The 15,945-nt window shown below is 57.2% G+C and overlaps 1 protein-coding gene across 3 annotated transcripts in view; it reads right to left on the reverse strand.

The window, feature by feature from the left end:
* TNS1 (tensin 1) overlaps window positions 1–15,945 on the reverse strand; it is a 263,601-nt gene that overhangs the window by 184,701 nt on the left and 62,955 nt on the right. For 2 of the 3 annotated variants that reach the window (XM_040986490.1, XM_040986489.1), the window contains exon 1: window positions 15,728–15,886. The exons of the other annotated variant lie outside the window; for it this stretch is intronic. In XM_040986490.1, coding sequence (XP_040842424.1) covers window positions 15,728–15,886 — 159 coding nt within the window. Of the gene's footprint in view, window positions 1–15,727; window positions 15,887–15,945 lie in introns of those variants that run through there. 3 annotated transcript variants of the gene reach the window in all.

The raw sequence follows: 15,945 nt of genomic DNA on the forward strand, positions 1-15,945 counted from the left end.
TCCTGGCTCTGCTGTAGGTTTTACTTTCCAGTTGGGGATGCAAGTGGAGTTCCAGCCACCCGGCTTTAGTCTGGTCCAGCCCTAGCTGTTTGTAGGCATTTGGGAAGAGAGCCAAAGGGTGGAAGCTCTATCTCTCTCCAATAAAAATAATAAATAAAAAATTTGAAAGAAAAGCAGGGGCATATGTTGAGGTGCAGCATCCCATGCCTGAGTGCCTAGGACTGAGTCCCACCTCTGCTTCCTGTGTGACTTCCTGCTAATGGGTCTGGGAGGCAGCAGGTGATGGCTCGAGCACTTGGGTCCCAGCCACCCACATGGGAGACCCCAACTGAATGCCTAGCTTCCACCTGACCCAGCCCTGGCTGTTGTAGCCATTTGAATGAACCAGCAAAAGATCCTCTCTCTCTCATAAATAAACAAAAGGTGGCAGTAGGTAGAGCATGGCCATCCCTGTTTGCAATCCACAGGGCCTCTCCACAACGTGGAGAATGAGGACTCTCATGGCTGCTGCAACCAAGGCAGAGCATCTCCCCTCCACCCACTCCCCCAACACGGGACCCCATCTCCCTGCTCTAAAACAGCTTCCCAACATCCAGCAGTAATGGCCGTGGCTTCGCCCCTGGTTTCACTTGAAATCCAGTGTCAAGTGACTTGCTAGGTATCACGAAGCCACAGAGCCTCAATGCCAGAATCCTGGCTCAGGGCTTCTTCACTGCACAGCACTACAGCCTGAGGAGCAGGAGGTGGGGCAAGAGGAGGCGGGGAGAAGGAGGGAGGAACCCTAAGGAGGCCAGTCCCTAGGTCTCCCTCCCCTTCACCACCCCTAAGCCAGGTCTCTGATTTCTGACAAGCAGGAAGTTCCTCTTGATACCTAACCTCCTTCCCTCCTCTCAGATTCCAGGCCATTTCCTCTTAATCGGCCTCTCCTGGAAAAGGCAGACAGCTTGGTCACTCTCTTCTACACAATACATGCCTTGAGATGACGCCGCCACTGCTGCTGCCCCTGCCACCCCTGGCTCATTATGCAGTCCCCGCCCTCCCCAGCCCCAGCCATCCTCTGGGCCCTTTTCCAAGTAACTTCCATCACCACCCAGTAGCCGACATGATAGACGGCTTGGGAGGCAGGGTACGCACTGGTCCAGAGTGATGGTGGCTATCGATCCACTGGGGAGCCCAGAGCCTGGACAGCTGGGGGTGGGGAAGCAGGACCAGGGACTCTGAGGTCATCCGGGTCATCCCCTGCCCCAGGTTGGAGGTGGGGGTGGATGCAGGGCCCCCGCGCAGGGAGGCAACAGACATAGGAGCAGGGCTGCTGGGCCAGAGCCCAGGCTACTGCAATGAGATTAGAGTAGGGACTGTCTAATTGGCTCTGATGGTGCTGGGGGAGGGAGGGAGGAAGGTGAATGGAGGGGGAGAGAAGGGGCAGGGCTGGCCTGGGAAGCCAGTCACATCAAACCCTGGCTAACACAATTACCATTCGCCTCCCTGGGAAGCCGCCAGTGGCTTGGGCACAGGGTGGTGTGTGTGAGCAGCACCTAGGAAGGGAGTCAGGTTAGAACTCCCAGTCTTGGGACCCCAGAAGACACAGAAGGGTGCAGTGACGGAGACAGCTAGACAGCAGGAGACCAGCATAGGCAGCCAATTAGGTTCCCCGCCCGGCCAAACACTTCCCCGCACCCCCGCCACACTCCTGATCCATCCACTTGTTCTATTCTCCACCCAGCGATTTCCTCCCTCTGGCTCGTTGCCACCCTCCCAGCCTCCAGCATGCATCTCATTGGACTGGCTCCCAGGGTCCATTTCTGGACCTGTTGTCCCTACCAGGAGAGGAGGGACTCCCAACAACAAGACCACAGCACTGGCTGGCACCTCTTTCAGCCCAGGGTCCTTGCCCACCCCTGTAAAAACAAAGGAGGGGAGGTCCAGGTCACCAAAAGGCTGGCATGAGAGCAGGGGAAGGGACCATCCCAGGTGGGCAAGGCTGGGGGTGGGAGGAAAGAGGAAGGACGCAGGTGTCTGCTCACTGTAGGCAGAAGATGACTAGCTTCCAGAAAGCACAGGGCTCAGCCAGACAGTTGGGGAAACTGAGGCATGGAGCTAAGTACATGTGGCCTCCTCCCTTTGCCCCAGAAAGCAAACAGGGCCAGGGGCTTCCAGGAACACTTGCCTCTCCAGGCTCAGCCCACTGATGGAACCAACCCAGAAGGGGGTCTGAGCTGAGTCCCTGTCCCTATTCCTACTTCCCCTCCCTGGCCTCTGGCAGCTCCCGTAGGCAGCAGTCACATGCCCTGGGCCAAGGGTCTCCTTGGATGGGGGAGTGGGTCAAGTTCAGGTCAAACTCCTCCCAGGCTTCCAAGTGTACCCAGAAGTCCCCCCAGGTATTCCCACACCACAGAAGGCAGGACTGCAAGGACTCTCCAGTCACCCAGAGTGGACTCTGCATCCAACACCACTAAGGTCCCTACCCCTCATCAAATCAAGCCTGGAAACTACCCCAGGGCTGGGAGGCTTCCACCCCCTCACCTCACCTGACTGCCACAATATGGCTTCCACTGCAACCCTGCTCAGCAGGTCCCAGACCCCATCTGTGAAGCACACGAGCCTGGCTTCCATCACGTTCCCCTTCTCCCTGCCTGCTGAGGCCCAGGCAGCCCCAAGAGGAGGTCTCCCTAGCATCCTCACCTCAGAGAGGCCCCATTCTATCCTTCTGACCAGTGAGTGGGGCACAGGTCCTTGGGAACTTCCTTGCCTTCACCCGGTAAATGGGTCTGCTCTGTCAGTCTCTCTTACCCTCCAAGAGCAGCTTCAAGCACGTCAGGAGGAAATGCATGCCTGTATCACTGGCCCACCTTCCAAACACCTGCGAGCTGTAGGACCAGCTTCTGCTTCTTTGGAGTAAAGAGAGAAGGCCGCTGCTCCCACATGGCCAAGAGTGTCTGCCAGCAGCACACTGCCCACCCCACACCCACCAGATGCTGCCCGCTCACAGCCCGCGGCCAGAGCTCCCTGTCTGGAACACACAGTACACGGCGCTTGTCCAGGGCATGGACACCGAGGGAGAAGAACCAGGAGGCCCAGCAGGATGTGACCAAAATAGCATCATGAGGAGCTGCTGGTCGCTGGCCAAGAGGTAGAATAGGGCCACAGGAGGAAGCTGGAACTCAAGGAGAGGCACTGGAGGCTGTCTTTCAATCAGAGAAGAACAAGGAGGATGCATACAGTGATTTTCTGAGCCCGTATTCCAAAATGGGCCAGGGCAAAAGCCAGAAATACTCAAGTCAGACAATTGGCAAAACTTCTCACAAGGTATCACACTGACAGAGACTTGTTTTCATCCCACTATCCCCCACGCGCCTCTTGCAAACCCTATGTAAGTCTTCAGTTATCCATGGTTTGACATAAAAATCTTAGTATTGGAGGTGTCTGCTCTCCTTTGCCAAAAAGCAGGCAGATCCTGGTCTCCCAGTGCCCAGATCTCCAATCTCACTCAGCTCAGCCCCCAAACCCATCCCTGCAACACACAGCCCTCAGTTCCTCTGGAGAATGAGGCTGCCTCCCCTCCAGACATCCACTGCCTCCCCAGCCAGGCTGCCCTGGGCCACCTGGACCCAGCTCTGCCCAGCCACCAGGCTGTGCCCTTCCTCCAGTGTCTGTCCATGGATGGACAGACAAGGTGCATGGTGGGGGAGGAACAGGGTTGGGGAGGAGTCCACATGAGGCTGACAGAACCCTGCCCCAGTTCCTCCAATTATGGCTTGGAAACAAAGGCATTGTCTATCACATGCACACACGGCACAGGCACACACCCACACATGCACACACACACATATGCACACGTGCACAGGGGGGTCCTACAGGGAAGTGTGACAGATGAAGACAGCAGGAGAGCTGGGTGTCCCCAGGACAGGAAAAGCAGCTACAGAAGAAGCTACCTGGTCATTTGCTGGCCTCCAATGTCTGTGCCCATAGAGAACCAGCAGATGAAACACCTCTCAGGTGTTTCCCTTGTCAATGGCCCCCAGCTCTCCCCACGTACCCTCATCTCCCTGGAGGCCTCCAGAGGTCTTGCCCCGCGCTGTGCTCTTTCTGAGCCTTAGCCCAAGCTTCCTCCTTCTCCAGAGCCCTCAACCCTCAAGCCCCACAGGTGGGAGCCATTGTCTATTGGGAAGAAGAAGGGAAATCAGCTCAACAGCCATGGGGTCAGGTCTGGAACCCTGGGTCCTCCCAGCCAGCCCTCTACCTCCCTGCAGATCCTCTCACTCCAGGCCAGTGAGAGCTTCTCCTGGGGCTTCAGAGCCTGGCAGATTAGGAAGTGCTTCCTAACATCTGACCTTCCACCCTCCTGCTGTTTCCAAGTTGGCCGCACCTCACCTCCCATCCTCAAGGCCACAGGCAAAAACAACGGATTTAGGAAGAAGAGAGTGGGAGGCAATGCCCACCTGGGGCTCCGCCAGCTTTGGCCTCCATACCACCCAGCTGCTTCGCAGGGAAGAGGGTCTGAGCCCAGGCCAGGGAATTGGATGCTCACCAGGTGCCCACACACCTGTACCTATGCTGCTCTGGGAACCCTACTCACAGAAGGGATGGATTTGGGCTTGTTTGTTTTTAATTAAAATACAAATCCTGCAAGGGAAAGAGATGAGGGGGACACGACCATGGGAACAGATGTTCTGGGAGCAGTTTTCAAAGTGTAAACAGCCATGCCATTTCCCCACCCAATCCCAATGCCCCACCCCCTGCCCAGGAGCCCCAGGTCCCTTCCTCCCCCAGCCCAACCCAGAAAAGGCGCCTCCAGCCTCCCAGATCACTCGCTGGCTGCTTTGATTACTGTCCCTGACAACAGTATCAGATGCCAGAGAGCCATTGGGGGTGTTGGAGAGCCAACCAGAAGAATGGAGACTTCCCCAGGGATCCACAAGTTCAAGAAGAGCAGTTCAGAGAAGTCAAGGGTGACAAATCCCTACAAGCAGCCCAGTTAGCAATCTACCCTTCACTGTGGCACACAAAGCATGAGCCAATGCCTAGCTTCCCAGGCCTGGGAGGAAAGCATCTGAGAGAAGAGATGGAGAACAGATGCGGGTTCAAGCAAGCAGGTGCAATGCAGGGAGAAGTAAAAGCGCAAGGTAAACAATTGCTTAAATCCACAAACAAGAGAAGGATATGCAGGCATGAAACAAGAACAGGAGATGACTAAAGGAAAATAGTATCCAGAGAAAACAACAGAGGGCTTAGGACCTGAACAACCCCAAGTGCCGAGCAGAGCCTAGAGTGTGTGTCTGGTACCCAGCTCACTCCTGCTGTTTCACCCACTCTTCACCAGTGGATGCCAGCTCTCCCTGGGGGTGGGGGTGAGGGGCTCAGTGTGCCCAATGGAGAGCTTGGCTGTAATCTGGAGATCTGACAGGCACCAGGCAGGGGCCAGCAAGAGAGGCACAGGTACTAAGGGCTGAACCTGAAAAAGGAAGTGCCGCCAACCTGCAGAAGGTCCCTCTGTGCCCCAGCTGCCCACAGACCCAGCAGAGAAGTAGCACCAAGAGGTGGAACATTGGTGCTCCTAGGGATCAAGCCCTGCCAAGAACCTAGGGCTGGCAGAGCCATGCCTTTACACAGCTTGAAGGCGGAGAGGCAACTGAGGCCTGGCAGGTGGGGGCCTGTAGTCTTGAAGGGGTGTGGACCAGCACTTACCAGCAGAATCCTGGGCTGACCCCAGCACTTGTTGGCCACTGCCCACGCATCACACACCTTCCCAGGAACTCCTGGGGCCAACAGCCAAGGGTGCAGGGTCTCCAGCAGAGCATGGCCCCTGGGAGGACTATGAGGGCCCTCGCGGGCTGGACCCTGCCTCTGCCCCAGACTGCCCCACAGCACATCCTGCACAGAGCTATTTTTAGCCAGGCTCAGTGGGCAGCTGGCCACTCAGGTTATTCTGGACTGCAGGGTCATAGGGCTGGCTTAGAAAGGGGAGGGGGAGAGCCACCAATGAGGCTGAGGCCTTGGGAGACAGCATAGGGTAGAGAGGGGTGTGGTGGGCAGGGGCAAAGTGGGAGGCCAGGGTGAGAGGCAAAAGTCGGGAAAGGGGGCCGGGGACACCTTGGGTCACCCTGGAGCTGGCACTAAAGGGCAGAGATTGGGGACTGCCTGGTCTCTGCTTGGTGCCAAGGAGAGCCGATGCTGTAGTGGGGAGCAGGGAAAGGCACAGGGAAAGGATGGGCAGGGAAGGGGAGGAGAGATAGAGGTAGAAAAGGATAGAATCAGAGAGAGGTGGAGATGGCAGTACTGGTTCCCCCAAGGAAAGTGAAGTCAGGAATTGCTCCTGCCCCACTACTGCCGCTTTCCCACCAGGGCCAACCTGCTGCCTCCAGGCAGGCCCCAAGCCCACACTGTATCCCTGACTTCTTGCAAGGCCCCTCCCCACCCCTGTGTTTTGTATAAAACACACACACACATGAGTACACACACACACACACACACAGACACACACACACACACACCAAGGCCTCCTGGGAAAAAGAGGACAATGGGAAGGGAGAGGGGTGTCCCTTTGTCCCCTTGTCTGGCCTTGGGAGCTCAGCTCTGCACAAAGAGCCTCACAAAGGGCTTTCGGCTCCCAGAGGGGAGATAAATGGGGAGGGGGAGGAGGAAGAGGGGAGACCCCAAGCTGGAGGCACCCAGGCAGTGGGTCTGGGAAGCAGGCCTAGGGCTGTTCTCACAACTCCAAAGCAGCAGAAGAGCTGGGGGCAGAGTGGGGCTGGGGACTGGGGGATGGGATTCAGGCTCTCAGACTGGCAGGGGAGAAATCTGGGGCCAGGAGCTGTACCCCAGCGGAGGCAGCCAACGTGCTAGAAGCAACCGAGGCAGAGGAAGTTGGGCATCACGGCCCAGCCCCCCGGCCACAGCCTCTCCATCCTGTGCATAGAGAAGGTGATTGTCACCCATGGGAAGGTGGGGTCCAGCTTGCCCAAGCCACCCACTGGCAAGGGGGCTGACAATGTGACACTGAGCAGTCTGCCTAATCACCCCCAGCTAGACAGCAGGAAGAAAGAACATATCCAGATCATCTATTCAACCTTAGAGGTTCCGCAACAAGCTGAAACCCTGGGGAGGGAACAGGGAGCCAAGGGGTCCAGCAAAAGGAAGACCACACCTGCCACAGACCCCTGCCCCACCCCCACACCACCTCCACCTCACCCTCTGCCAGTGTAGCAGTTCCATTAAGAGACATGGGAATAAATGAGCCCTACTTAGCATATTGAAGGGTCTTGATGCCCTTGCATATATCTCAATGCAGTAGGCTAGCTGTTGGTGCTGCGGCTGCAGTAAGGGGGCAATGGTGGTAGGGGACATGTTGCCTGGCCAGGCTGGGCCTGCTCCAAACTCCCCAAATGGCCTCAGCCCAGGGCCCAGAAATATTCGCACTTTGCTCCAACTTCATTCTCCTAATGGCCCTGCAGCTTGGCAGCTGCTCCGGGCTCCCCCGCCCCATGCTCCTTCTAGGCCAGCCCAGGCCAGCCTCAGAGGACACTCAAGGGTAACATGGGGGTGGGGGGTTGGGTGTCAGGCTGGCCCGCTGTACTGCAGCATGATCTCTAGGGTGGGAGGCCCTGTGTGGGTGAGCAGCCTTGGGGGAGAGAAAATAGTGCAATGCCTATTGCTGAATGCCTCTACCCCAGGAGGTTCCCCAGCCCACTGCACCCAAGCCTCCAATGCCCCCACAGCACCGAGACCTTCCAACCAGGAAAGCAACATGGTGTGGGGAGCAGAGCAGGCTATGGAGGTCAGCCTGAGTTCTCCACCGCTGCTAGGGCCAGGTATTTACTCAGCAGCAAGAGCCAGCCTACAGCCAGCAGGTCCAGGCCCCAGGGTTGGGGGGACATGGCAGCACCAGCCTCGGCTGTACCCTCCTGCCAGGTGCTTGGTCACTCTTACTCCTCTCTCAACCCCTGAACCAAAGACCCTGTCCCTCCCTGTATCTGCAGGCCCTGCCGCAGCCCCAGAAATGCAGCCAGTACCATCTACTGTTCCGAGAGGATGCGACCCAGGCACCAGATGTGAGCGGCAGCCAGGCTGCCTACAGCAGCTCCCCACCACTGCCATCCAAAGACAGGCTCCTTCCTGGGAGACCTGGGACTTCCCGGTGGGCAACTGTGCCTTTGTTGAACTCTCCCATGGCGGGAGCAGGGGACAGGCATTCAGAGAGGCCCAGGATGACTCCTCCAAAACTCCCCACCTTTCTCCTTGCAGTCCAGGGCTCCTAAAACTATCCTGGCTACCTCCTTTTAAAACATAATTTGCTTTCATTTTGTTTTGAAATGTACAGAGAGATGGAGAGGCAAAGAGAGAAAACAAGATCTTCCATTCACTGAGTCATTCCCTAAATGCCCACAGGAGTCAGGGCTGGGCCAGGCCAAAGCCAGGAGCCTAGAACTCCTCCCAATATCCCTCATGGGTAGCAGGGACCTAGGCACTTGAGCCACCAACCGCTGCCTTGCAGATTACCCAATCATATTAATCTAGAATGGAAGCTGAGCAGCTGGAACCTGAACTTGAGCACTCCCATGCAACCAGCATCCCAAGTGGCAACTTAAACACTGCACACAACATCCTGCCCCTGACTCCTCCCTTTCAACCCAGGATTGTCCCTAATAAAATCTTTGTGCATTTGATCCCCTACTACCCCTTGGACTAATTCAATAACTCAGTACCACTGTCAGTGTGCTGCACACAACACGGAAGGCACTTGGACCAGTAGGGAAGAAGAGGCACAGAGAGGTGCCACAAGCAGCTCATGGATACACAGCTCTCGGGGGCCAAAATTCAGTGCAGCTCCCAAGCCCCTCTGTGCAACCACTGCCCCATCTTGTCTCCCCCAACAACAGGTACCCTGCCTCTCTACTTCATGGGGATGAAGGGACATCCCAAGGGCACATAGTAAGGAACAGAGACAGGGCACTCTGGAGAGAAAGAAGGCAGAACTGAGACTCAAGAGGGGCCCAGAGCCAGCCCAAAGAATCCTGATTTTGTACCAGGAAGTGCAGCCACGTCCTAAGGCAGAGACGCATGGAGGTGCTGGGCCAAAGAAAGCAGAAGAGGAAGGGCAGATGGCTACAAGGCACTCTCCCTGCCACCTGCCCACTCTCGCCATCCTTGGCCAGACACCCCTAGTGCCCTCCCTCCTATTCTACCTCATCCAGGGATGCTCAGCCAAGAACCCTGCACTAGGCTCCTGGCAGCAGCCAGGCCTCCAAATCCCATCCCTAACTCACCCCTTCACCCGGCCTGTGTCTCCACATTACAACAAAGCCAGGCCTGTGTTCCCCTGCCCAACCTCCACAGGAGAGACGCTGGGGCTGGGCAGCAGATGGAAGAAGCCAACAAGGACCGGGCAGGTGGCCAGCGTGGTGCCAGGTGAGCTCTGAGCAACACTCCAAGCCCGCCTAGCCAGGGTGCTGAGGGCCACTGGTTGAGAGGTGAGGGGAATGAGAGAGGTGAAATCAAGGACAAGGAAAGAATTGATGCCCAGGGAGGCACCAGGAAGGCACACATAAAGACACATACCACCCTATGTGGCCCAGCCACGTGAGAAAGCCCCATCAACTGGCTCCCATGCCCACCCTCCATTCTTCCCCTGCCCTGTGCCAAGGAGAGTGTAGCATATGCAGCTCTCCCTGGTGCAGCCTGCCAGGAGCCTACATGAAGATTCTCAAGTTCAGATTCTTTAGCTTCAAGGGCAAAGTCACTGTGAGCCTCCTCTTTCCCAGCTCCAGAACCTGTCTCTCCCCTCCCACCCCATACTGTTCACCCACATATCCACACCAGTGAATGCCTCTAGGCCTGACAATGACCTTGCCTGCTCTGTATCAGCTAACCCCAACATGTTCTCTAGGACCTGATTCAAAATGTCACCTCCCAGGCCACCCCTTGCAGAACAGGTCATTCCCTGTTCCAGAGCCTGGTGGCAGCTGGCACATACTCCAAGCCCTTGGCACCTGTGCTTGACTCGGCCTCTCCAACGGAGCCTCTCCCCCCTCCACCAGGTTCATGAGTAGGAAATATGATCCCCAATGGGGGACCTCAAGAGAGGTGTGAGGGCGTGGGAGCTAGGGCCCTATCATCGGATCAATGTCACATCTAGGGAATTATAAAATGTTGCATTCAGTCTCTCTCCCTAGACTGGGGCACATAGCGACAGTGTGTGATGCTCAGCTCTGGGCAGTAGGGGTGGGCATCAGGGCCAATAAGTGGGAGAGTGGAAAGGTGAGTGGCCCCAGGACACAAGAAAAGGGGACAGACAAATGAGGCAGGGGGTGTAAAGCGGACGGGGACCAGGAAGGCAGAATCAGTGGCAGGCAAGCAGACAGACCTCCAGGGGTAGAGGGGCTCCCAGGAGGGCAGAGATTACTGGGTGCAGGTGGCACCGGCTGCAGGCTCTGGGTGAGGGCACACACTACCCCTTTTCTTCTCTTGTAACTGCAAAAAGTCTTTCTGTTGGTTGGCCCTGTCCTACCCTAAATACATTCTGATGTGACCTCCAGCCAGGCCTGAACTTGACCTCACTGATCTCAAGCTATCTACCATCTCCACACCGGGGGTATTCCAGGCGACTCAGGCAAGCAGGAGAGAGCCCCCTGTTTCCCAGATGGGAGAGCCCCACCCAGTGCTGCAGGCTCCCCTGCCCACAGCTACCCCCTACTATGCTTGACTCTGCCCTTCTCTAGATCCCTATCTAGCCCCCTCTCCTCCCACCCATCCATCCGCTGGCAACTTTGATTGATCCTTGGAGAAGTTCCTGCGATACCAAGCTCATTACCCACTGGCTCTGACTCACAGACTTAGCGGGAAGACAGCTTGGGATGTGAGTACCAGTGGAAGCCCCGCAACCCAACACTCTTCTCTCTAGCCACAAAGGCTCCTCCACAGCCATTCCTGGACTGGGTTTTTGGAGACCCTGCTTCCTTCTCTGGGTCCTAGGGAGTGGAACAAGCTGGCCACAAAAATCTGGGCAGGAGGCAACAGCTTCTAAGACCAGAGGTGGGGCAGATAAAGAGGGACTGGACCCTGAGCTTTGCCCGAGGCCTCTTTCTGCCCCACCTCTTGGCCTCTCCACCCATGGCAGCCTCTGCTTCCCACCCTGGGGGCTGCCTTAGCTTGCCTGCCCTTGGCATTGGGCTCTGTCCTGGTGCCAGGGCCCTTGACATGCTCATACATCAAACAAGAAGGCAGGGGCTGGCTTTGTGCCCTTCCGGAAAGAGGAGAATAAAAAATACAGGGAGTGGCCACAACCACTTGAGCCACACAGCCACTCACCCCTGCCAGGGACAAAGGCATGCCCTCAGCAAGTGGGGAGGACTGAGAGAGGTGGTCAGCCAGCCCCTAGGCCACTCGAGAGCAGTTCCCTGCAGCTTCTCCTACTTTCTCTCCCAAGTGTTTTGGTTGGTGGCCGAAAAGGACACGCAGGAAAAAGGTGGCCACAAAGGAGCAAGTCAGGGTGTGACGGAATCTTCCCACAGATGTTGAATGGATGATAGCCTAAGACCTGGGCAAATCTCTCTCTCTCTCTCTCTCTCTCTCACACACACACACACACACACACACACACACACACACACACACACGGAGACAGACACCCCAGGACCCAGAGGTCTGCGCACAGTACACAGGGAAGTTGATGGAGATAGCTCACTGGCTAGGAGAAGGAGCAATTTACAAACCACACAGCAACATGAGGCGGTGACTCTGGTATCCCATGTGGACGCCACTTCTTGTCTCGTCCAGCTCCCTGTGTAGGGCCTAGGGGGGAGGGGGCGGGAGGTAAGCCCAGGGGCTTGGAACCTGCCTACACATTGGGAGACTGCAAACAAGCTCCTGGCTTCTGACTTCAAGACTGGCTCAGCTCCAGCAATTGTGGGCATTTGGGGAGAAAACCAGACGTTGGAATATCTCTTTCTCTGACTTGACCCTGAGTGCTGGGTCCCCGGGTGTGTTTGCCTGCTGTGACACTTTTCTGTTTTCCTCTTGTGAAATGCCTCCTTCCCATCCCCCACCTCTGCTAAAGTCCCTCCCTGAAGCAGTCCCAGCCTCCCTGTGCGTGCCCAGTCACCTCTTTACCCAAACACCATCACCCCTCACCTAGATCACGCTAGTTACCACCCCTCCTTTCTCTCCACTTCCAACCCGGACACACAGAGCACATGGTGGGGGGGCGGGGCTTGTGTGGAGCCAGGAGCAGCCAAGGAGGTGCCTTCCCTCAACTCTGTGAGGGCTCTCATCTCTCCTCCACCCCATCCTCCCCCATGTCATGCCCACCTCCCTTCTAGGATGCTGCTACCTCCTCTCCTCCGGTGGCTGCCGCTGCCCCCACCTTCGCATTTAAATTCTTCTGGGATCGTCACGCAGGAGAAGCCTTTGCTTTTCCTCCCTAGCACAGTTTCCACTCCACCCCAAGTCTGTACTGACGCCAAGAACAGGGGCTCTTGATTTTGTGCCCCACTTCCTAGCTCAGTGACTAACTTATAGCAAAGTCCCAAAACCACTTGAACCAATGCTAAAGAAACGAATGGCCAGCAACTTGTGGGAGAGGTGAAAGTTGCATCTAGGAACAGAACCCACTTGCCTGAGCTCAGACATCAGAGTTGTGGTCTTTGCCCTGCCACTCGGTTGCTGTGTGACTCTGGGCAAGTCACTCAGCCTCCCTGGGCCTCCTCAGTCTGCTCCTTTGTGAAATGCAGGAGATGGATGAATGGGGACCATGGGTATATGACATGAGTGCCTGTATGGGGTGTGTGTGTGTGTGCTCACATGTTGTATGCACATTTCCTAGCAAGTGCATGGGTGGCTCCTACCAGAGTCTCAGAAGGAACCATAATCAAAGCACCAAGGAGAACCTTTCAGCTCAGTGCCCCAGGAGAACACACAGCCAGAGCAGAAGGAGCAGTAACACTGCCCACAGGTGGAGTGAGATCACAACCATAGGAAAGCAGAACAGGCTCTGGGCTCTAGTATTTTGGAGCATCAAGGAAGTCTGAGGCTCGGAGAAGCAGAGACCAGACAAGCTGACCCCATAGCTGGTCTTGGGGACCAGCAGGCAGCAGCAGCCTGGAATCTGCTCCCCTCTGCTCCTGCCACCATCTGACAAGCATGCACTTGTCCCGGGATACAGCAGAGCACAGGAAGGCAAAGCTGGCACCTACAGATGCCCGCCAGGCCCTTGGCGCCCAGACACTCAGTGGGAATGCAAGCCCCAGCCTTGTTGCTCCTGAGGCTGAGGCTAGCACTTGGGGCCAAAGGGATACTAGGCAGTGGGCAGCAGCGTGGGGCCAGAGGGCAGCTGGCTACTGGGGAGGTGAGGAAGAGAATAGAGTCGGTGGCTTAGGGTGAGGACCGTGACAGGAGTGGCAGTGTCCACAGCAGGACTGGGATGGGGGTGGGGGGGAAGAGTGCCCTGCTGCCAGTCCAGCTGCCCTGGCTCCGTAGGGTAGGGGGAGCTGAGAGCCCAAGAGATGCTTATCCTGCATCCCTAGAGCTGCTATCAGCCTCCTGCGTGAGGCCGGCTGCTCCAGTCCCTGCTCCTGCCCCAGCCACTCCCTGCACAGGGCCTGAGAAGATGGATGTAAGCTACCATCAGCAACACCCCTCAGCGGCCCCCACCCAATCCAGAGCACGTGGACTGGGCTGGAGGTTTATTATCTGCACCGATACAGGAAGGCGTGAGTCACAGACAAGCTCCAGGCTGTCTCCAAGAGCCACTCAGAAGCAGCTCATCCAAATGCAGACAGACATGCAGCCCCCTCCCTGTCCCTACCATCACTACTGTCGCACGCCCCTCCCCCTCCTGTTCCCAGCGTCTTCATCACTCCCTCTTCAAGTCCTGCTGCTGACCCTTGCTCTGCCTCAGCCCTGACTGCACACACACACTGGATCCTGCATATCACCTTCCTGTGCCAACAGGCACCCCACCATGTCAAAGTGGGCTTCAGGGAGGACAGGAGCACGGGCAGAGGTGGGGCTCATTCAGTCCTGGGGTCACATCATTCAGCAAGAAGACTTGGACAAGTCTGAGACGCAGGAGAGAAAGCGAGCTGGAATAAATGCCCCCCTGCCCAGCTGGCATAAGCTGTGCCAAGCCAGGGAGGTGAGAGGGAATACAAGGCCCCTCTCAGGATTCTGGGCACCAACGCTCCCCCCAAAATACTAGGAAATGAGCTCAGACTCCTCAAGGGAGAAGTGGGATGGAGCTAAGGCTGTGGCTTCAAGGGATCTAGGATAAGAGGAGATAAGGAAGGGAGAATGTGGGCTCACTACTCCCTCACCACCACCCCAAGCTTGCCAAGCAAAGAGGACAGTGCGTGGGGGCATGGGAGCATCCTGTTGACTCTGGGATGGGTGGTACCAGGTCACCCCCAGTTCTCTGAACCAAGAAGTAGGGGTCTGGGATGCCCAATTCATACACTACTCCTCCTCCACCCGCCAGGGCCCCATCAGAATCACAACTGGCACATGAGCCACTGCGGGGACTCAGGCGACAGCTATTCTCTTTGCCCCTGTGCCTCTCCACCATGGACCCCTGAGTGCTGGCTGGGGCCGGAGCTGTCCAGGGTTGAGGGTTCAGGTTACAAGTGCCCCACCCCATGCCTGGCACTGTGAGACAGAACCTCAAATATGCGGTCACGTGGGGGCAGAGGGATCCACATGCACATAGACACAGACTTCAGGAAAAAATGGAATGAAAAGATAAGTTGATTTTGGTGAGAAGAATTGAGATCTGTGCAGTTTTTTCCCAGCGTAAGCATATCCAAAACATTCATACTCAGATCAGCTGCTCTGAATTCCATTTTCCCATGAGCTGTGCGAAGTGCGTGAGCTGTGCGAAGTGCTCTGGGACCCAGGCACCTGTTGGTGGCTCCACCAGCCAGGGAGAGAGCTGGGAGGGAGGTGGCCGCAGGGTGCGCTGAGCTAGCCCGTCCTCTGTTAGTTTCAGTTGGAAGAGGTAAGACCTCAGCCTCATCCAGCCCACAAACCCGGGGAGGGTGCTGCCTCCTGAGTCCCCGGTAGAAAGTGGGCTAATTGGTGCAGGGAGTTCCTGGCAGAGTTAACCAGCCCTGCGACCCCCAAGTTTCTCCTCCTGCTCTGTTTCCTCCTCCTCCTCCCCTCGGAGACATCCCATGTCCAGGTCCATTTCAGGTCCCAACACACTTCATTCAGAACAAACACCTGCCTCCCAGTCCAGCCTGTCCCCAGCCTGGGTCACTCTCACATTCCCCAGGACTTCAAGACGTACCCAGAGGGAATGCAGGGATGCTGGTTCAGGAGTCACCCCTGCTCCAACAGTCCTGGGAGGGGCCAGGCTGGCTGCAAAAGACCCTTCCCTCCTGGCCATAGGACCCTGGTCAATGAGGACAGCCCTCCCCTTGGGCAAGAGAAATGGGGCTATCCAGTCCTGCCCACTCTGCATGGTTCCTCACCCTCACCTGGTCTGCATGCCCTCTAAGGGGCCACCCCTGCCTCCTGCAAAGGCACGGGCAGTCCAGGTAAGGCCTAACGTTGACCCTGTGCCATTGCCCAGGACCTGCTCCAACCCAGCCTAAGCTGCTGCTTTCCAAGTCTAACCGGCGCTTTCCCGGCTGAGCTGCTTACCTGTCTCAGGTGAGCAGGGCTCTGCCAGCGCCTGGCTCCTAGTGGAGGCGTCTTCCCCAACCGCTCCCCCCCAACTCCCACTCTTGCTGTGCCCTACCTGAAGCAGCGGCCGCCTCCTCTCAGAGCCGCCGGCTGACCACCCTGGGTCCCCGTGCGCGGCCCGCGCAGGCACCTGGGGGCTCCCACGGGGCTGGGGAACGCCGCGGGGCCCGGGCTCCAGAGCCTCGCAGCACACCAAACTCACGGTGCAGCCCATCGGGCGAGGAGGGGGTGCGGGGCGGGGACGTGGCGGCCCCAGCCTCGTCAGGCGTGGGG

This window comes from Ochotona curzoniae, unplaced genomic scaffold (assembly GCF_017591425.1).
Source record: "Ochotona curzoniae isolate NIBS_2020 unplaced genomic scaffold, NIBS_Ocur_1.0 contig_4514, whole genome shotgun sequence".
In the NCBI taxonomy this organism is placed as follows: domain Eukaryota; kingdom Metazoa; phylum Chordata; class Mammalia; order Lagomorpha; family Ochotonidae; genus Ochotona; species Ochotona curzoniae.